Source organism: Sinohyriopsis cumingii, chromosome 9 (assembly GCF_028554795.1).
Source record: "Sinohyriopsis cumingii isolate HCF-2022 chromosome 9, ASM2855479v2, whole genome shotgun sequence".
NCBI classification, from domain to species: domain Eukaryota; kingdom Metazoa; phylum Mollusca; class Bivalvia; order Unionida; family Unionidae; genus Sinohyriopsis; species Sinohyriopsis cumingii.
This window is the reverse complement of record NC_142969.1, coordinates 107,450,666-107,474,487: the sequence shown is the minus strand read 5'-3', so window position 1 is coordinate 107,474,487 and position 23,822 is coordinate 107,450,666. Positions and strand designations below refer to the sequence as shown.

At 34.5% G+C, this 23,822-nt stretch overlaps 1 protein-coding gene across 1 annotated transcript; it reads right to left on the bottom strand.

Moving 5' to 3' along the window:
• Positions 1–1,428: 1,428 nt before the first annotated feature.
• LOC149792438 (transmembrane protein 41B-like) lies at positions 1,429–21,284 on the bottom strand. Its single transcript, XM_089971012.1, has 7 exons — positions 21,199–21,284; positions 18,887–19,040; positions 14,577–14,705; positions 12,724–12,817; positions 10,461–10,565; positions 5,815–5,953; positions 1,429–5,274 (listed from the first exon to the last, which is right to left on the bottom strand). Exons 1-7 carry the CDS (start codon positions 21,266–21,268, stop codon positions 5,105–5,107), a joined length of 861 nt encoding a protein of 286 aa, XP_089827138.1. The 5' UTR covers positions 21,269–21,284; the 3' UTR covers positions 1,429–5,104.
• Between the last annotated feature and the right edge of the window lie 2,538 nt (positions 21,285–23,822).

Here is a 23,822-nt window from a genome sequence, read left to right as displayed (position 1 = left end):
AGTGGAAACTGTTTCCTATCCTTTGAGTAGAACTTCTCTTTAGTGGAAACTGTTTCCTATACCCTGAATAAGATAACTTCTGTTTAGTGGAACGACTGTTTATTTTCCGATTATTGAAGTATTTATGAATATTTAAACTGTAAAATATTAACATTTTCTGTATACACCTGTTCTTCTGTAATTTGTGCCCTAGCAACATCCAATCCAGTGTACAAGATGGGTCAGGCATGGGCTCCACTTTGTTGTAGAAAATGCTCAAAGAAATGGCCCCTATTTGTTGAATGTGAGGAAAATTACAATCAAAGTTGGTAAATGAAACTTTGATAGGCATTCATGTTATCATCCTTAAGGGCATGTAATGCCCAGAAATTTAGAATCAACATACAGTTGTGAAACTCACAAGTTTTAATAAGAGATCACATATTCTATGCTTTTCTTGGAGAAAAAAATATTTTCTCAGTAAACTGTAAATTATTAATTAAGCTGTCTGTAATGCCAACAAACTAAATAAAGCAACCAAAAAGTATCTAAATACTAGTTTTGTTTCTCTGAATAAACATCACTGCTTTTTAAACTAAATAAAATTTTGTTTATTTTGAATCTACATTAATATTAAATAAGCATCCAGTCACATGCAAAAAGCTGTGATGTAATTACACAAGCATCCAGTCACATGCAAAAAGCAGTGATGTAATTACACAAGCATCCAGTCACATGCAAAAAGCTGTGATGTAATTACACAAGCATCCAGTCACATGCAAAAAGCAGTGATGTAATTACACAAGCATCCAGTCACATGCAAAAAGCTGTGATGTAATTACACAAGCATCCAGTCACATGCAAAAAGCTGTGATGTAATTACACAAGCATCCAGTCACATGCAAAAAGCAGTGATGTAATTACACAAGCATCCAGTCACATGCAAAAAGCTGTGATGTAATACACAAGCATCCAGTCACATGCAAAAAGCAGTGATGTAATTACACAAGCATCCAGTCACATGCAAAAAGCTGTGATGTAATACACAAGCATCCAGTCACATGCAAAAAGCAGTGATGTAATTACACAAGCATCCAGTCACATGCAAAAAGCTGTGATGTAATTACACAAGCATCCAGTCACATGCAAAAAGCTGTGATGTAATTACACAAGCATCCAGTCACATGCAAAAAGCAGTGATGTAATTACACAAGCATCCAGTCACATGCAAAAAGCTGTGATGTAATACACAAGCATCCAGTCACATGCAAAAAGCAGTGATGTAATTACACAAGCATCCAGTCACATGCAAAAAGCAGTGATGTAATTACACAAGCATCCAGTCACATGCAAAAAGCTGTGATGTAATACATGATGTTTTAAATGAATTTTCAGAGACTGGATATATTGAAAATAAAGGTAATTTATACAGAAAAGATAACAAGTTCATTACAAAAAGCTTTTTATTGAGGATATTAAACAAGTATTCAACTACTTAAACACCCCCTCCACTTTAGATGTCCTTTTCTTTCTTAACTTGTCAAAGGTCCTTTAGTAATTAATGTGTTCACTTCTGCTGCAGTGTCTTTGGAATATTTTTGCACAAGTTATAGAGGAAGAAGTGTGCATTAGGTTATTAATAATTTCAAATATAATGAAAAGAATTTTCAAGTAGCCATTTAGACGTTCTTACAGTGGGTATTTTCAAGTAGCCATTTAGATGTTCTTACAGTGGGTATTTTCCCCCAGAACTTATTTTCTTTTAATTCATCATCAGATGTAATGTGTAATAAAAATGAAGAAAAATTGTTTTCATGACATATGAATATTCTGTGTTTTATAGACTGTTCACTATGTCACTGGATCTACATCTTCTGTAGTTCTGCTTGGACTATGATAGAATGAATATATTTGTACTGTTTACATTGTACAAGATTAATTTGCAATTGCATTTTGAGAAGATAAAAATAGATTTTAATACAGGGTGACAATTTCATTTTTTTGTAATCAGATTTAGCTTATCAAACATTTAATCCACATAAAGGTCATTATATTGAACATAAAAAGATTTTTTTTAGTATATAGTATTACTTTTAGAAAGACCTTTTTACTGTATCAATGGATGTACATTTTCTGAGGTTCTGCTTTTTACATCTTGTTTGTCATTCATCTTTCTGGCTTCTGTGATTATGGTATACTATTAAAAACAAGATTTTATACCATAAAATTGTTCACCTTTTTTCCTTGATTCCTGCTTCCATGCATCTCTGTCAGAAATTAATTGTTTTCATTTGTATATGAACCAGACATGAGAGGTCATATGCAATTTATTTGGAATAATCAGTAGAACACACAGACCCTGATCTGCAGGTGCATTATGCCACAGCAGATCAGGATGTTTGTTGTGTGCAGTTTACCTCAACTCTTAAGTGAGTATATATGGAACACATGGGATGAATGAGATTAGAGTTAGTTAAATTCTACTGTGTCCTTATGGCTACTAGCAGAATTAATACGATATATACTTGCTTATAAAGAGAAACAACATAGATCCTGATCTAATGTATCATAATATGCATTCAGATCAGGCTCTATGCTGTTTATTCTCCTAACAATCTGCACAGATCTAGGTTTGTCCTTTTTGACTCCGAGTATATACAATACCCACTGATTCCAAAGATAAAATGCTAAATCAATTCAAGACCAATGGGGGCCCCGAGTGGCCGAGTGGTCTAAAGCGCTTTCCGTTACGGATCACTGCCATCTCACCTCTGTCTGCGTGGGTTTGAGTCTCGGATTCGGCCAATGTGGGTATGTGAGAAAGCTTGCCAGTAGCTTCTCATGGGTCGGTGGTTCTTCCCGGGGTTTTTCTCCGGGTTCTTCCTCCACCATTGATATTGGCTGCCATGTATAGCCTATCGTGTGCTGAAAAATGGTGTTAAACCCTACAACAACAATCAAGACCAATGTGTCTATGCATCTGGTGTGAGGATCAGTATCACAGTATTCACTAAATTCCATAGATAAAATGCTAAATCAATTCAAGACTAATGCGTATATGCATCTGGTGTGAGGATCAGTATCCACTGATTCTAGAGAAGAATGCTAAAACAATACCAATGTGTCTATATCTGGTGTAAGAATCTTCACCAATTCCATAATTAAATAATAAAACAATTCCAGACCAATGTATCTATATCTTGTGTGAGAAATATGAGCATAGATGAATTTACTGTTAACAATTTCCACGTACATGTATACTTGAATAAGTGACAAACACTGACTATAACATGAGATACTAAATTTAGACATAAAAACTACATCAGTGACCAAATTTAAGTTTGATTAATACATATAATGATCATAGTACAGACAATTGTAAAGATTATATACACTTGAATACAGCCTCAAATAAATGGAATATATCACAAGAATATCTCCTCTTTTGAGAACATTACATTACCAACACCATTATGAGATGGGACAAAGTTTCATGTTTGAGTCCCAATAGGTTAATTTATGAGGCAAAATACACTTTCAAACCAAAAGCTTGATTCAGTGCACAACAGCTGAAAAAATATTAACTCAACAATGACCACTGGTTATAATTCATCCCATGATCAGCTGTAGTAGGCTACAAGGCAAAAAAATGTAACAGAATTAAGAGACATATAAAGCCCTGCTTATCCGATGTAGCGCCCACAAATTCTAACAATAATACAGTGACCAGTAAATTATATGTCTGCCCTTTATTTAAAATTCTTTTATGTAGATAATGAATATTTCTGTGAAAAAAAATCATTTCCCTTCTTTCAGTCAGTGACCTTGATATCTGACCTTAAGATCCCCAAATCAATGGGCTTCTTCCTTATCCTGAGTGCAAGCCATTCACAAAGCTGTTCCAGGACTGTGATTTAGAAATAATGTTTATTCCATCAGTTGTAGTGACCCTTAATTTAACCTTCTGACCCTGAAATCAACTGACTTCTTCATTAAACCAAGTGCAATCAATTCAAAATGTCTGGATGAGGTAGAACTAATGTTTTGTGCAGAAACTATTTTTATTCTTTGTTAATGACATTTGAACCCCAGCACAAATATGGTTCTTCCTTACCAGAAGTGGAAGTGATACACAAATTCTGGTAACCACAGATGATGAAGAACTCAAGTTATTGCACAGAAACCTTTCTTAATTTAGTCACAGTGAATTTGACCTTTAACCTTTAGAGTCAAAAACCCCAAGTGAAAGCCATCCTCAAAGTTCAGTAACTGTAGATGGTAAGAAAAAGTTACTGTGCTGAAGCAAAATTTCAGCACAGCTTATAAGACAGACAGACAGACAGACAGACATCAAAACCTAATACATTCTGCCTTACACAAAGTTAAATTTAAGAAAGACAATCAAATTTTCATTTACAATTTCCATTTGAAACACTTTTTACTATAATATCTAACCTAGCCTTGTCAATGTACCAGCACTCAAAATTTGTGAATTCATAAAAGAACACTAGAGACCACTCATTCACTTTCATACAGCATTAGCTGTGAATCATTCACGTTAAAATTTGAACAAGATGAATGATCATGTATATGGACATATAAGTAGAACACAATAAATTAAAACAACACAGCAATAAATGATTGCGCCATTCACAAAGGAATATCTTATATAACTGAAATGTACATAAATTTGCTCATGAATAATCTTGCAATGGCTTAAAAAGCACATCTCAAATAATCTCACACTTAGACTGTCATCAAGCATGATTGGAAAACAGGAGTTAAGTAAAATTTTGGATGCCTTCCTCAAGATGAAAAAAAAGAATGTTTTATGATGACAAAATACTTTTTCATGGGATATAAATGTTAACATTTACCTACAAAAATAATAACAAAGAAAAATAGCTAGGAAATGGATATCACAATTTCATTTTTTTAAAAATGAGTTGAAATCTTATAAAATTTGCTTATGCAACTGGAAAACTACAATGAACTGATATGACACAAACACATGAAGTTTCTCTTTTCTAACTTCTGGGCTGTTTTTGAGGCAATTTTGTGGAGATGACAAGACTAAAGATCTAGGCCTTATAAAAAGAACATCACACAAAGAAAATTCCCAGAGTCAGTCAAACTTGGCTCCAAGCTTTTTCTTGAATAAAACAGGCAACAATGATAATACTGCCAGTATTGCCAGGATGACAATGGAAGTGGAGGAGACTGCATCCCCTGATGATGTCAGCTGGTGTAAAGTTGTACCCGCCTGGATGGCTACAAATGAGGGTGGTGCTACTCCTACACAAATTTAAAAAAAAATAATTGTTTAATACATAAATACAAGGTAGTCAGGAGGGGAGATAAACAATTCTGTATTAAAGGACTTTAAATGTTTAAATTTACTTATGCACAGAAAGTAGTAATTGCAACTTTCTTAAACTTTGATGTGCATACTGATAAAATGTATTTAAAAAAAACATATCAAAACAACTTAATTAGCGACAAATGAACAAAAATATCAAAGGACTTGACCTTAGTTTTAAAAAGAGATTATTGCCAACATTCAGCTTTCAAATGTCCTGTGATTTTCCATTAATGGAGGGAGATATATGCATTACCTTTCTTAAACAAACACAAAGAGGCATGAAGGAGCATCTTAACTCTTTCTTTTGCTGGTAAAACATTAAAACAATCAAATTACCTAAATAAGCATTTAAGACATGCTATTCCTGTATAAATTACTTCAATAAACACAATTATTTCAGGTAACAAGACATTTCCTGAGTTGATTTTGAAATGTGCATCCGCATCAATATAAAGTTTATGCAAATAACATACCGACAAATGTTCCTATAAAGAATGGCAGTAGAGGTACATTTATCACAGGTGAAGCAATGTTAATGAACCAGTTGGGTAGAAAAGGTGTTATCCTTAGGAATATCAAGTAGTTGAGTAAGTGTTCCTTGTGTCGATCCACCTACAAGTAAAGTAAATAGTACATAATGAACATGTAAAAAAAAGTATCTTAAATGTGATTTAATGCAAAAGACTGGCACAAATTTATTATATGCTAAAGTGTGAAATATTGAAAATTATTAGTGAAAATTTTCATACTTTTTAAACTTCAATATTTTCATGCATTTTCCTAAACAAAACTACAACATTTTCCATCAAGCCATGCAACATGTGAAAGTGTGTGCCAACAAAATTCAAACATGCACCAAGAAAAATTTGCATTTTGTGAGCTAGAGCAATTAACAGAAACTATTATCTTTTCAGAAGTGGAAATTGTTTTTCAAAGCATATCTAACTTTCACCATTAGCTTCTCTATTAAGTTACCATATATACTCCCTAAAACTGCACACACCCATGAGACAGAAGATATTTTTACCAAAATGGGAGTCCTGGACTCCTAGTTTTAAAATCCTAGCGAGACCTCTGACTGTGACAATATCAAACAATACCATGCATTAAATCATACTACCACTGTGACAATATCAAACAATACCATGCACTAAATCATAGCACCACTGTGACAATATCAAACAATACCACGTATTAAATCATACCACTATTGTGACAATATCATGCATTAAATCATACTACCACTGTGACAATATCAAACAATACCATGCATTAAATCATAGCACCACTGTGACAATATCAAACAATACCACGTATTAAATCATACCACCATTGTGACAATATCATGCATTAAATCATACTACCACTGTGACAATATCAAACAATACCATGCATTAAATCACATCACCACTGTGACAATATCATGCATTAAATCATAATACCACTGTGACAATATCAAAAAATACAAATACCATGTATTAAATAAATCATACCACCACTGTGACAATATCAAACAAGACAAGCAATACCATGCATTAAATCATACCACCATTGTAACAATATCATGCATTAAATAATACTACCACTTTGACAATATCAAACAATAGTATGTATTAAATCATGCTACCACTGTGACAATATCAAACAATATCATGTATTAAATCACATCACCACTGTGACAATATCAAATACAATGCATTAAATCATACTACCACTGTAACAATATCAAACAATACCATGCATTAAATCATACCACCACTGTTACAATATCAAACAATACCATGCATTAAAACATACCACCAGTGACAATATCAAATACAATGCATTAAATCAAACTACCACTGTAACAATATCAAACAATACCATGCATTAAATCATACCACCACTGTTACAATATCAAACAATACAAACAATAGCATGTATTAAATCATATCACCACTGTGACAATATCAAAACAATACAAACAATACCATGCATTAAATCATACTGCCACTGTGACAATATCAAACAATACCATGTATTAAATCACATCACCACTGTGACAATATCAAATACAATGCATTAAATCATACTACCACTGTGACAATATCAAACAATACCATGCATTAAATCATACCACCACTGTTACAATATCAAACAATACCATGCATTAAAACATACCACCAGTGACAATGTCAAACAATACCATGCATTAAATCATACTACCACTGTGACAATATCAAACAATACCATGTATTAAATCATATCACCACTGTGACAATATCATGCATTAAATCATACTACCACTGTGACAATATCAAACAATACCATGTATTAAATCATATCACCACTGTGACCATATCAAACAATACAAGCAATACAATGCATTAAATCATACTACCACTGTGACAATGTCAAACAATACCATGCATTAAATCATACTACCACTGTGACAATATCAAACAATACCATGCATTAAATCATACTGCCACTGTAACAATATCAAACAATATAATGCATTAAATCATACCACCACTGTGACAATATCAAACAAGACAAACAATACCATGCATTATATCATACTACCACTGTGACAATATCAAACAATACAAGTAATACCATGCATTAATTCATACTACCACTGTGACAATATCAAACAAGACAAACAATACCATGCATTAAATCATACTACCACTGTGACAATAACAAACAATACCATGCATTAAATGATACCACTGTGACAATATCAAACAATACAATGCATTAAATAATACCACTGAGACAATATCAAACAATACCAATCATTAAATCATACCTCCACTTTGACAATATCAAACAATACCATATAATAAATCATACTACCACTGTGACAATATCAAACAATACCATGTATTAAATCATATCACCACTGTGGCAACATCAAACAATACCATGTATTAAATCATACTACCACAATATGACAATATCAAACAATACCATGTATTAAATCATACCACCACTGTGAAAATATCAAACAATACAAACAATACCATGAAACCTCTCCAACGCTAAAGTGCTCTCCCTTATGGATCAGTACCATCTCACCTGTCTGTGTGGGTTCGCGTCTCAGATTCAGCCAATGTGGGTATGTGAGAAAGCTTGCCAGTAGCTTCTTGTGGATTGTTGGTTCTTTCCGGGGTTCTTCCTCCACCATTTATACTGGCTGCCATGTATAGCCTATTGTGTGCTGAAAAAAGATATTAAACCCCACAACAACAACAACCATGCATTAAATCATACTACCACTGTCACAATATCAAACAATACCATGAAACCTCTCTAGAATAAAATCACTTGTGACTAAATATATATTTTTGTTTTAGAGTATGTGTGTGTGACTATTTTTTAACAAAGATGTTACAAAATATGATCAGAAATATTTAAGAACAAAAGTACTTTTTTCTCTAAATTTTACATCTAGGACTTTGCAAAATTTTGAGGAAGACCCCACCCACCCTCTTCCAAAATTTGAGGGGTGGGTAGCTGGTAATGGTTTAAGGGTAACACACTGATCTAAATACAGACATACATTTTAATTGTTTCTGCATTGAAAACTATTTAAAATTGTTGCTATTAGTCAACTCTATCAAAGATGTCTGTAGTCTGCCTTTATGCCTACTCATGAATACACAATGACACCACAATATGGATGACAGCTTCTTGAGCCGACTGCACTGAAATTACAATTGTAGAACCCATCTAGGAAAAAGCTACAGCACAGATGTCAAACCTGCATAACACAAAGTGTCATGCCCAGAACAAGATTTTTTGTTAACTCTTAAAGAATCCCAACATAGTCATGTTTAGAAAAACAATTTTCAGTAATCTTAAAATCAATACAAAAAAAGGATTGAGACTGAGAGACCTTTTTTTACAACAATGTATGCACATACCCTGTTCAGAAATTTAACTACCCTGCTTTGTGCTTTTGGAAACTATCGTTGAGACAGCTCATACAATTAACTGTCAACATAAAAGCAAAGCAGTCACAGACAAACAAATACCATTTTGCAGATTACTTAACTGCCTGACAATATTGTGGGAGAGACAATTAGGCTAATTTGCATTGGTAAAGAGCACTAAATGGAACAAACCAATTTATATGAAGCTAGGTAAATCTGAGAAATACATACAGAACAAACCAATTTATTTGAAGATAGGTAAATCTAAGAAATACATACAAAAGAACAAGTGTTATTACCCACTGCTTTGAATGAGAATGTTTAAGCCAACTTTATTAAAGATTATTAGCTAATTTATGATGAGCAGCAACATTTCTTTTTAAGTTGGATTTTACTCTCCATAAAATGTATAATTATATCAGTACTTGGAATGGTATGCTAAATTTGTTAGGGTGAAGTGTCAATATGCAGCTGTGATTCGGGGAAGGATGAGCCATATGTGAAGCAAACTTAACTAAATTTTCTACTAATGGTTGATGGAATTTGATTTTGTGAAGCAAAGCAGCAACAGGAAGCATCATATTGTTTGTACAAACACCATACATAGGTCATTCTTAAGTTTATGACATCTGTAAACGCCCAGCATCGGGATAATGCATAAATGCACACTTCAAACTCAAATGTACATAACATGTTTAAACAATCATTAAAAACTAATGCCACATTTGACAGTGATACAGAAAGATCCTTTTCTCTAATGAGTGTAAAGATGACACAACCTAAACTTGTTAAACCCCACAATGAACTACTGATAGCAGAAAAAAACTGCATCTAATTTGACTACATTTTAGTGTCCAATGGATTTTAAATAAACGTTTTTAGTGTATTATTTGATTTCATGTCAGTGTGTATGTTATTATGTGAGTGTGTGTATTTGTGTGATATTTGACAAAGCTACCAATTATTTTTGCTTGTAAACACATTAGCTTACTAATGTTTCAAAGAAAACAGATTTGTTCTTTTCTTTTATTCAAATCTGAATTTTCTAAAGGCTCATATGAGTGGAGAACTTACTTATTCTCAATTGTACAATGTCAATTTGTTGGGTCATACACTCTGCCCCTCACCTCCAAAACACTTTGGACTCACAATATTGTCTGTGAGTATTACAGGCATGACATGTGAAAAGTTTAACTTACATGGCTCTGCCAGTCTGCCACCCTATCTGGAATGTATTTCTGTACCAGTCTACGGCCCACCAAGTATGATAACAAGTAACAGAAAGAGGCACCTGTTGCTGAGCACTGTAAGAATAAAAGATCCTGATAATATATCATGCACTAATTAGTTACTTTAATGCAAAGTTAACTAAATCTGATTTAAAATATATAATAATGAGTAGACACGTTTCCATAAAGGTATGTGTGCATAAGTGATGTATCAGGGGAACATACACTTGCTCAAGTGGAAATTTTGGCAATGACAGTGTAGTGACTTGCAAAAGTTCCACATCTTGCAGAAACCTAAAGAAATAAAACTAATGCCAATTTATGGCAACCCCCACAACTGTAAATGAAATTGTTACAAAGAATTTTAAAAGATACAGTTCATTTCCATCAAATTAATGCAATCTCCATTTTATAAGATTGTACATATATTATCTCTTGTAAGTCACAAAGAGAAAAAATTATACCAATTTGCCCAAAATTTTGGTCAGAAATGTACTTTTTTTACTCTGGTAAAGCAAATGTTATAAAAAGGTGCTTTCACTTTTAATGCATGTACCCTATGAGATGATATGTATTTTTCAATATTCCCTCTCTTTCCTTCCATTTTCTCTGATGTCATAAAAAAGTAAAGATAACACTAAAGTTGTTGCTAAAATCGGTCTATATCCTTTCTCATAGTTCAGAAGGACTGCGTAAGATTTTTTTTATCTCTTTAGATACGCATGTATTTACATTTAAAAGAAGCAACACCTGCAATGATACTTTCCAAATGAACAGTTTTGAAATTTTCAAGAAAGACAACAATTGCCTCTTTCTAGATTCCCATATACTTGTTTGGCTTTGTACAGTACTCCATCAAATTATCATGTATACTTGCCTATAAGGCGAGTCAGCTACAAACAGGTCAGGGCAGACATTGTTTGTTATGTTGATTACTCCGAAAAAAAATTGCATAGACCCAGACCTGTTTGTAGCTGACTCGCCTTATAGGCAAGTATACATGATAATTTGATGGAGTACTGTACAAAGCCAAACAAGTAGACATGATAATTTGATGGAGTACTGTACAAAGCCAAACAAGCAATTTACAATGAAAGATTGTGTGTATGTGTGATTTGGATTTCTAATGTAGCTTTAACAATTTTTCAGTCATATCACAACATTGTTTGCAGCATGGCAGTTTATAGTGATTTCTAGCTTTGGGGCATCATGTGGCAGACATGTAGCATGTTGTCCCACCCAGTCACATTATCCTGACACCAGGCCAACAAGTCCTAACACTAACCTCTTAATGCTGAGCGGCTAGCAAGACAGCTGTTAGTACCATTTTTTATAAGTCTTTGGTATGACTCATCCAGGGTTCAAACCCATGACCTCCTGCATCCGAGGTGGAAGCTCTAACTGCTAGGCCACCGGAGTGATCTTCAATGTAAGAAACTAATCCATTATTCACTCTTCCTCTGTTTCCAGCTTTAGACTAAAAAAGTCCATTATTTTATCTTTTGATATGATGGTACTACGTACTTTTGTATTCAATTTTCACACCAAACTTGACCACTCTGGTAGACTAGTGGTTAGAGCATCTGCCTCGGATGCAGGTTTGATCCCTGACTGAGTCATACCAAAGACTTACAAAACTGTAGCTAACAGCTGCCTCGCTTGGCGCTCAGCATTAAGAGGTTAGTGTTAGGACTGGTCGGCCTGGTGTCAGGATGTGACTGGGTGGGACATCATACTACATGTCTGCGGCATTATGTCCCAGTGCTAGACATAACTATAAACTGTCACACTGCAGATATTGTAGCGATATGACTGAAAAATTGTTAAAGCTACATTAAAAATCCAAATCACACACACACACGAACACACACACACCCACACACCCAGCTTATGATACTATAGTATGACCTCATATATGCAGTGATAAAGACAAATCTGGAATAATGTGAACAAAAATTATCCCCAAAAAACATTTCTCTCACATTAGTGGACTTACTCATATAACATGATTGTGGTCAAATTTTGTATATGACATGTCAGGATTAATCTGTATGCAGAACTCTGTAGAATATTCAAAATTATTGTTTAGAGCCAAAATTTTCAAAAAAAACCTCAGTAGTTCAGCATTTTGAAAACTGAATGTCTGGAACTGGAGGTCCTGGAAGCAGGGACTCTGACTAAAAAGAGTCCTGGATGCAATCTGCTGATATTCCATAGTTACATGTGTACTTACCAAACAGACTAGAAATAGAGCTAATGGAAACGGAAACAAAAATCCAGACAAGATACTGAGAAATATTGATCCTGGAATAGCAAAAGACTGCAAACTAGGGTAGAGTTAAGGAAGAATATGAACATACAAGTTTAAAATGACCATAATTTTGGGTGCATTCCCACTGAAAGTAATCATGTAAAAAAAATGCAATGAACAGATTGTGAGAACAGAAGATAATTGATCATAACAATGAAATAAAAACTAAAAAAACTCATAACCAATGCAACATAATTCTCTGCCATAACAATTACATAAAAAAAATCCCAAGAAACTGCGATTAACAATTTTATCTTAAAATATGGATATAATGCATCATACAAAGATAGCTCTTAAAGAATAAAACTTCACAGCAAAGTGGACTGACGTGTTTTTGAGTAAAAAGGCTGATGCAAAAGTGTTTACAAGTCATAGATTATTTTAAGTTGATCAAGAGCCATAGACCTAAAAACTGTGGTCAAAATCTGCAATTCCATTTAAACGTAAATGGTACCTAGGGAAGGCATGTTTTAAAAAATATATGCCAGGGTACTCAGATTATCCAAAGAGTTCATATGAAAATACAAAATTCGAAAATGGCATCTATGGGTGACTGTTCTACATTAAAATGTGCATTCCCTGGGTCCCATGTATATTTTACTAGCACAGCCCTGATCATATACAACAAAATAAGATGAACCTTCATACAAAGTTTGCCTAATATAAATATGATAAAATGGAAATACTACAGTGTTCACAATATCTCCTCTGTACTAATCAAGTTGAATAACTACATGGACAAAATCGGCTATCATCAAACATACTGTATACCTTGATGGGATGAAGCTTTTGAGAATTATTTTCTCAAATAAAATAAAAATTTAAAACAAAATTTAATAAAAGATCACAAGAATGTTTACAAGTTATGGGGATTTCAATTCTAAGCTGATCAAGTCCCATAACAAGGTAAAATTCAAAATGTCAATGACTGCTATTGTAAAGCTGGAAATCGTATTCAAAAGTTTTGATGCATAGATGATAAACTTTATGAACTGAAAAGTGTGTAAAGTATGTGTAAACTTTATTTACCACTAGTACAGTTGCACAAACTCTAGTTCCAATCCCTATACAGCTCAATGGCTTGTTGCTATCTCTCAACTTGACATAATTCTTGGAAATTCTTTTCCATTTCACATGATGATGGCAATCATTTCTCCCGCCACGAGACATACTCAAATTGGCATGTGATGTCCAATAAACATAATTATGTCCTTTCCAGCTTTTATTCACAAGAATCTGAATACTCCATTTTATTCTTTTTTGTCCATTATTAACACTTTTTGAGAAGCTTATTTTCCCTTTCCTCTTAAATAAGCATCACTTTCTGGACACCATTTTTAAAAATTCTATAATCAACAGTTTGATCATGCACCTCTCATGAACAAATAGGTGCAGATTAAAGCGTCTGGGGTGCTACTGTAAAGTTAGTCTGGTTCCTGATTAATTTCACTAATTCTAAGATGAAACCCCAGATCCAAATAAAACAAGGATGAACCAACTATTCAGATTGTTTGTTAACGACAATTTTCCGCAATTTTTGCTAGTATGCCGTAAGTTCGTATTTTAAGGGCTATTTTCATAAGACTTATGGCAAAATCATAAGAGTTGGCAGGTCTGCTGTGCACACATCAGCAGGCTGATCTTATGTCTATACATCATAACACGCAAGTTATTATACAATATTAAATACACCACATTTGTCTCAAGATGAAAACAGGTCTGAAAACAAGAATAAAATGTTACTGATTAAAGTCTATCTCTGTTTCCAAGGATACAATATGTAGGTAATAAAGACACCACCAAGGACTTCATAGAAATATTTTTCTTTATATAGAGACAAAATATTTCCTAATTTTTTTGCATCCTCTATATCTCTGGGCAGTCGTATATACTGCTTTTCTTGTCTGAAAGGAAAATTAAAAATATTACATCATTTACAGTGTGAAACACAGAGACAGGTATAAATGATAATAACAATAATAATAATAATAATAATAATAATAATTGAAGTTATATATTACTGTGTATATATTTACAATAATTGGGAAATGAGACTTATTCTTAATTAATTTCACACACTGTACTTCCCCTCCTCCTTTTAGTTAAATTGGCAAGTCACTTTGGCCATTTGATAGCAGCTGTCTGTACAGATATGTCAATATATTAGCAACAAAATAACTGAAATTAGTATACAACAGTGTATTTATTATGTAGTACTCTATGACTTATATAGTGTCTCAAACCACAGTGCAGACCACTTGAACTATGAAACAACATCCCGAATCTATAGTCTGAAACAAGAGTAATCATAATGTATTATCAGGGTTTAAATATTCCACTTTTCTGCTCGTATTGTCTGTGCATATTTAGGAGTGGTGGCTGAGATGCTTATCTGATAGGGCAAGTGGAATTTCAAGCCAAGTCAGTATCAAGTACAGTGTAGGAGAAGTGGAATTTCAAGCCACGTCAGTATCAAGTACAGTGTAGGACAATTGGAATTTCAAGCCACATCAGTATCAAGTACAGTGTAGGACAAGTGGAATTTCAAGCCAAGTCAGTATCAAGTACAGTGTAGGACAAGTGGAATTTCAAGCCACGTCAGTATCAAGTACAGTGTAGGAGAAGTGGAATTTCAAGCCACGTCAGAATCAAGTACAGTGTAGGACAAGTGGAATTTCAAGCCAAGTCAGTATCAAGTACAGTGTAAAAGTGGAATTTCAAGCCACGTCAGTATCAAGTACAGTGTAGGACAAGTGGAATTTCAAGCCACGTCAGTATCAAGTATAGTGTAGGACAAGTAAAGTTGATACAAAGCAAGCAAAGTTCCAAGTCACTTACTCTATTGGACATGAGGCCAAATGAAAAATTTTCAAGCCCTGATTGGCTGAACTCAATTTTTTCTTTAAGTTGATCCCTCTATCAAAATTTTGAGTGGATAGAAGCTAACCTGAGAAGAACACAATAGTACATTCTCACATCTTCTGTGCATGTTAAATTAAATGTAACCTTGTATGTAACTAAAATTATCAAAAATTGCCTGAGTGTTTGTAAAATATGCATCTTGCACTCTGCTGCTTTGTTTTCCTCTATCCAATGTTATGCTAGGTTCCAGTTCCAGTGATTAAGAACAGACACTGGATCCAATCCCAGTTACATTAAGGGTATACATGGTTATCAGGTGGAATCTCAGCAGCTTTCAAGTTATGACCCTGGGTCTAGTCCCTGGATATTAGATACAGACTGTCGATAGCATGTATACATGTAAGTTTATTGGTTATTGGGTAAGGACCTCAATAATTTTTATCTTTTGACAAAATGGCTAAGTACCATGAGGTTAGAATGGACCCAGAGGCCAAAGTCAGTTGCTGGGGCCTGGAGTGGCTGAATGGTCTAAGGTGCTCACATATACAGGCAACTCACATATCTAAACTCTGTCTCCATCATGAGTCTGAGTCTTGGTTTAACAAATGTGAGAAAACTTACCAGTTGCTTCCAATGGGATCTGGTCCTTCCCAGCATCTTCCTACACCAAATATAGTGGCTGCCATGTATAGTTTATCATGTAGTGACAAATGGTGTTAAACCCCACTAAACCAAACTAAATCAGTTACATATCTAATTATTTCTTTTCACCCCCAATAAGTTTGTATATAGTTACAGAGTGGGGATCTCAATAGTTTCCAGGATGTGACATGGAGGCCATTACTGCATGCCCCTGGGGAATGACACTGTATGCCCCTGGGTAATGACACTGAGGTCCCATTCAAATTCCATCAAACAAATGTTGACACTCAGTTTAATAACCACACAGAGATTCCCAGACAGGTCTGACTGATAATTTGGGAGTTATTTTAAATTTATGCAGATCAACCCGATACCCACTTCATCCAAATCAATTTTACATCAGTCTTAAATGCTGTAATATGTCTTGTCACAGCAGAAATCCAAGTTAACTACCAGACTAAGATGGTCAATCATTCTACTGTGTATTAACTCCATGACTCAAACTCAACCCTGCCGAGTGCAAATTATGTGTTACCTTCATACAAGATTGGGCCCTATTTCAATTCAATATGTACCATCCAAAATTTAAAGAGCAGGCAGGGATCGTCCTGGGCTTCGCCAATGTCGCAAATTGCTATTTTTTTTCCTTATTGGCGACAAAAATATCCCATCTGGCGATTTTTTTGGTGACAGACTTTTTGGTTATTTAATTTGTACATACAATCATAGATTTGGACTGGATAAATTAAAAGGGAGAACGATAGGAAGCCGCAAACTTGACTAAGCAATGCATTGGAATCAATCTGTTACACAAACAATCTTTTGTTCGTATTGACAACCCTATCTTTACAGTGCATTGTTACATGCTTATGCTGACATCTGGGCTGAGTACTGTATGCTGTGATACAGTCAATCATGCTACCGAACTATACCTACAACTGATCGACTTCTGAAGACGCGAATAGAACAGATACAATTAATTGAATGGCTAAATCTTCTGTTGTTTTTTTTTGTTGGTTTTTTTACATATACCAGCACAATAGTTTTGCTGAAACTTCATAGAAAACTGATAACCTTTGAAGTACCGACTACTGTGTATAAATACAAAGCAAATGGAAAAATCTCAATCACAATTATGTCTGTCGCCAGTGCAGCATTTTACTCATTGATCTTTTCCTTTTGCCATCAATCCGTGTTACGGCTGCTGAGACTTAAACTCCGAAACAAGAAATAGCATAAAAAAAAAAAACAACACCCAGCTTTGCAAAATTAATAATAATTATTTATTTCTCAAAATACAAGAGTGAAAGAATCTCTAAATTGGGTGTGAATTTATGCTTATATATACGGTCCAATATTGCCAGGTGTTGACTCGTGTAAGTTTCATTTGTGGGAATGTAGATCCTATTTTGTTTGTCGAGAACATGTATACAGCATTCAGTGATCATTCTTGGGATTTAGGAAGCAATTCACTGCAAGCTTTGTTAAGCTAGCCATAAGGGGGAGGGGGGAGGGCTGCTGATAGACTACTGGTGTCACCTGTCAGTGCTGTGGACTGTGAACGTGGATTCAGTAAGATGAACCTCATAAAAACTGACATCAGAAATAAACTCTGCATCTCATCTCTCGAGAATTTCATAAGAATCAGCATGTACAGATGAGAAAAATTAGACTTTGAAACTGCATTCAACAAGTGGGCAGCCCTAAAATTGCGACGGATCTTCATGTAACACTTTGTAACATTTTGTTAATGCTTGTTGTAATTAAAGAATTAAGTAACCCATCTTTTGTAATTTTCATTGCCTGTTACATTAATAGACTAAATTAACACTTGGAAAAATGTACACTACTTGTTCTGGCGACACTTTTTGAAAATTGGCGACAAAATATTGAGGTTGGCGATTTTTTTGGCGACAGCTTTTTAAAAGCCAGGACCATCCCTGAGCAGGGTAAAAATTCTGGTACATCTTAGTGTCTCACAACATAAGATCTACAAGTTAATATTTTAGTTACAGTTAAACAATACTATTTAGTCCATACTCACTCCTCTAGTCAATACTATTTAGTCCATACTCCTCTAGTCAATACTATTTAGTCCATACTCACTCCTCAAGTCAATACTATTTAGTCAATACTCACTCCTCTAGTTAATACTATTTAGTCAATACTCACTCCTCTAGTCAATACTATTTAGTCCATACTCCTCTAGTCAATACTATTTAGTCCATACTCCTCTAGTCAATACTATTTAGTCCATACTTACTCCTCAAGTCAATACTTTTTAGTCAATACTCACTCCTCTAGTTAATACTATTTAGTCCATACTCCTCTAGTCAATACTATTTAGTCCATACTTACTCCTCAAGTCAATACTTTTTAGTCAATACTCACTCCTCTAGTTAATACTATTTAGTCCATACTCCTCTAGTCAATACTATTTAGTCCATACTTACTCCTCAAGTCAATACTTTTTAGTCAATACTCACTCCTCTAGTCAATACTATTTAGTCCATACTCCTCTAGTCAATACTATTTAGTCCATACTTACTCCTCAAGTTAATACTATTTAGTCAATACTCACTCCTCTAGTTTAGGAAAGTTCAGGTAGACAATGCCTAGAGTGATTAAAGCTCCAATAAAAATCAAAGCTAACAAGACAAATGATCTGGTGCTACTGTCCTCTTGTGTTTTAGGTTCCCTAGTCTTCAGTTGAGTAAACATGGTTGATTCTGACCCTGAAAAGAAAATATAAGCTGCACATAAACAATTGTTTATTGATAATTTGCAGTTAAAATGCTGCAAATAAAATCAGTTTATCAAAAGGTTTCAGTTTGAAAACAATTTCATAGTGTAAGATATTTTACATATGTTGCAGTATGACATAACAGCATAAGTTTAAAAATTCCGACAAGTTTACAAAGATACTCCTTTAAGATCATAACAAAAGTACTACTCGTAACTATATACTATAAACATTTTGGATGCAACAAACACGTTTATATAACGAATGTCATTCGATACCTTAGAGGGAACATTTTTTTAAAAAGTCACCAAAGTATTTATATTCAAACTGTAGCTATTGCAATGTTGTGTGACAATATTAAAACAGGGGACATTTTGGTTATGTGGAAACTGGAGTCGGGGCTTGTGGAATTTCAGTCCTATCGTGAGATTATTTAAGTCACCAGCCTGTGCCTAAAAAAAATTGTTCTCTGAGCAATGACTCTGATGTCTTTTTCCTGATAGAATCAAATACTGATAAAAGTTCTGTTGACACACATTTCAGTTAGTTGACATGCAACAATTGCCTTGGAATGCTTAAGTTGGTTAAAGCTGGAGAATATTTCTGTAATGAAACAAAGAATAATCTACTAATGCTGATGAAAGCAATTAGCTTCGGTTCATTAACGAAATTTATCGTACTTTTAACAGACTTTTTTCTGATACCAACGCATGTCAACTAACTGAAATATATGTCAATGGAACTTAAAAATGCATCCAATTACTTGTGTCAGAATTGTATTCCAACAGGAGTGAGTATAGTCTTACTAAAGCAATCAGACTTTAATTTGTGGGAAAGTGTCAATATGGGCAGCAAAGTGTGAGATACATGGTTCCAATGCTTTTCTAAAGATAAACATTATGTCTTTAATCTGCTGACAGACTAGACAAAACTACAACATTGATGAAACCTGACCCTGTACTCGCCATTTGCATTACTAGTCACATGACTTCAAAAATCTCAAAGACAACATCGGAAGTCCAATAGTCATGTGATATCAACAACAAACTCCTTTTTAATGTTGTTGTACAAAAATTATATTAAAAAAAAGTCAGACACTTTTTTGTAAAAACCAGCAATCTGGCCAGTCTGATTTATCAACCAGAGAGCACATGTCAACGTAGTAGTCACATGATACAACAAAACTCTAGAAGTTGTTCTCGGAATATATAAATATGGAGAATTCTGTGTTCTTTCATTTTTGTATATTTTGTATATAAACAATTTTCATATCAATTTCATGCATGCATCACTCGATCTTACATGTTTACATTTCCATCTGGTAAGCAGCTAAGCTTTGCCACGACCATGTTGTCCTCTTGTGATGCTAGTTTTCATACCTTCTTTGTAACAAAAGATATGGAGATCAAGCTGAGTTTGAAAATAAATGTATACTAGACGAATCTTATCCAATGAGCATTTGGACTGACTCAGCATGTATGTTTATTGCAAGCACCCAAATGATCCATATTGCACCCTCCAAATATTCTGGTTAGAACTTGATAAATTTAACTCATAATCAGTTTAGTTACGAGTCAATTATATTGTTTTGGGCATCAAGTGGTGGCAGAAAATTCCCGGGTTTTCCCGAACTGTCATCAATATTTGTGAAATTCAAGGACTTTTCACGGTCAGAAATTTTTTAAAATCATTTCTCCCGACTTTTTCCTGATAGCTTGGGAACCCTGGAGATATTCATGAAAATTTTGCCGTTTATTTTGGAAGTAAGACGTCGACCTAAACAACACGAATATTAGGTCAAACGTCTCACATTGTAAGACTATAACCCGTGATATATCCCATATGCATGCATATGGTGCAGATAAACAGCAAAATTGACCCCCGTTTCAGCCAAGGTGATAAGGATACCTGGTAAGAATCAAGGTCTTCATTCGTTTTTTGATAACATGCAAAAATTCATCATATGAAAAGGGGTGGGTGAAAGTGATGATATCTATTCAAGTTATGACTGCTTGGCGATGGGGAAGTGCCGAACAACCGTCACTCACAGTTGACTTTCTAGGGTCTAGACTTCCCAGGTGACTGCAGAATATATTTCTGTCATAGTGGAGGCCTTTATGTAACCGAATAGAGATCTGGTGGGAATATACCTGTGACCTTCGTTTTTCTTGATCGTACAGAATATTGTGTATTTCCCGGATCACCAATGGTGGCAGCCATGATCGTTGTGTCAAAAAAAAAAATATGCTAGATTGGTTCTCTGTCCTTAGCAGTAGTACTCATTTACTCGGGTGCAGGGGTGTAGGCTGATTCGGACCCGGTTTATTCAGATTATATTTCGAGCTGATTCGGACCAAACGCCAGGCTGATTCGGAACATGTGAAAAATGTATAAGTTTCGTCTGAGATTTAAATTTTGCATTTACAGCTGTTTCAAATATGATATTTATCCCAGGTACGTTTAGAGGTTAAAAATTTAAATTAAGGAAACAAAACCCCGAATTTACGCGTGATAATGGTGTGGTTCTGTATGCAAGTCAAATGCCATAGATTAAGTGTAACAAGATATCCGTGTTGGATTTCGGATTTTACAAAAGAACACGTTTGATGGTGATACAAATACAATGTTTAACGATCAATGGCTTGAATGAGAAAAGAAATATGATTAACATGTGCGTGTATACGATCCAAATTTATTGGACGAATTAACTTAATCCGCACGAACCTAATAATGCAACAAATGAAAATACAAATAAACGACCGTACACAGTACAAGAACAAGGGTGAATGATTCGCAGTGATTTCACACGACATAAGGAATGGTGTGTTTTACACAAATAGTAAAAAATGTACTTTACTCATATAGTAAAATGTATTCACTCAAATAGTGAAAACGTGAGGTATTTTACACAAATAGAAAAATGATGAAAACAAAGGGACAGATATACCAAATATCTTTAGAATCCCAAAACACTGGGTATTACAGACTCCAACATTAGTCCACGCCTAACAGATTACATATATGGAGTTACACACTCCGTCACCAGCACACTTGGCTACCAGTCACACTGATCAATCAGGCAGTCAGTATTCCAGGTAGTCACAGACCACCATTCAATTCCTTGGTCAATCAAGCAATTCGCGCACACCAACGCCCGATCACCTATTACTCGATCAGCAACACTGTTAACTCGGCTGTAGAGGTTGCTAATGTTCAGCTTTACAGCTGCTATGGTCAACTTCTATGGTTAGCTCTACAGCTGGTACCACGTCGAATCCGATCAGCTCTATAGCTACGACTACGATCAGCTCTACAGCTAAGACTCCGATCAGCTTTACAGCTGAAATGTGCAAGTCCTTAAAGTAGACCGCTCACTGACAAGACGTTCCGTAATGTGTAGATTTAATCTTACGGTGAGCCATTTATACACAGACGATGTCGTCATACATCGTCTGTGCGCTGGAAGTATTCCATTCTTCCCATCGAAAGCACTTCGCACGTGCGGCATAGGATGAACCGAACTTACTGTTTCGAAATATTGTACAATATACATAAAACAACCTCGGGTATTGTTGTTCACACACACACTAAAAAAATAAACGAAACCCGAGTGCATGTATTTAATAAATAAAAGGATTTATACAATTCCGTGACAGTAAGATTCTTTATTATGCATTGCCAGTTTAATAGTAAACTATTAACTAAGCTTAGTTGCGTTTGCGCAAAATTTAAATAGTTTACTTTATTAAGAAATAATACTTTTTACTGAATATATGCTTACAGCAGCCATAAATGGCTGTCAGACATGTCAACCCCAAGACATTTCAAACCGAAAACGTTTCAATCTCCAGACAATTCGACCCCATTGGTTTAGCCGTTCAAATGTTACACATAGCCGTTCAAATGTTACACATAGCCTTTCAAATGTTACACATAAAAGAATAACGTGTCACTGCATGCATATTGTGAGGATTTAAACTGGAGCTAAACATGAACAATGTTAAAGGTTACATAATAAGTAAGTTTGTTTATGATATATAATTAAATGAAAAAATGTGTTGCATTTCTAATACCATTTAAAATATCGCTCTTTTTACCAAATCAGTATAACTCTGTTGAAAAGATATACTAGCTATATAAATGTGTATTACACATAAAGGTGTTTAATCGCTTGTGTCATTCATATCTCGCTTAGAACCCAAGTGATCGAATACTATGGATTAATCCAAGGAACGAAATTTCAACTTCGAAGGAACAAAATTTAATATGTAAAATAAAAAGTCATACTCTTTTATTTTTATTGGTAATCAGTACGTCACGGTTAAATGATTTACACAAATTTATATACTTAGCATACACGTGAAGATTCAGTTTTCAATTAAGTTTTACAAAATGCATTCTTGTTCTTGTTGCAACTTAAATTTGTAACATTTTAATAAAAGATTGTGATTGTTGCTTTAATTCAGCAATACGCCCAACGCTGTATAAAAAAATGCAAAAATCCCTCCTGTGTTCTAAGTTAGCGAATTCAGAAGCATGATTCAAGATATCGTCAGGCGTATTCAATAAATTAAGGCGTTGGCTCAGCGACTACCGATTCATTACATTTATCTAGAATACTGGCTAGATGAATTTTTGCATACATATGTGACAAGAAAAGAAACGATTTTGCAAAGGTCATAAACTGTGAAATCTAGAGCTGCCATATTCTAGGGCCATTTATGGAAAATGGAGGTGCTATCATGCAAGTTCGGATGCTTTTTTAAGTATTCGA

Excerpts from the sequence above, each read along its gene's own strand:
- LOC149792438 (XM_089971012.1), bottom strand. The coding sequence starts at position 21,268 with ATGGCTGCCACCATTGGTGATCCGGGAAATACACAATATTCTGTACGA. Across the intron at positions 19,041-21,198 it reads AAGAAAAACGAAGGTCACAG|GGTCAGAATCAACCATGTTT; the intron begins GTATATTCCCAC and ends TTTTCTTTTCAG. Across the intron at positions 5,954-10,460 it reads TGGCAGACTGGCAGAGCCAT|GTGGATCGACACAAGGAACA; the intron begins GTAAGTTAAACT and ends CTTTACTTGTAG.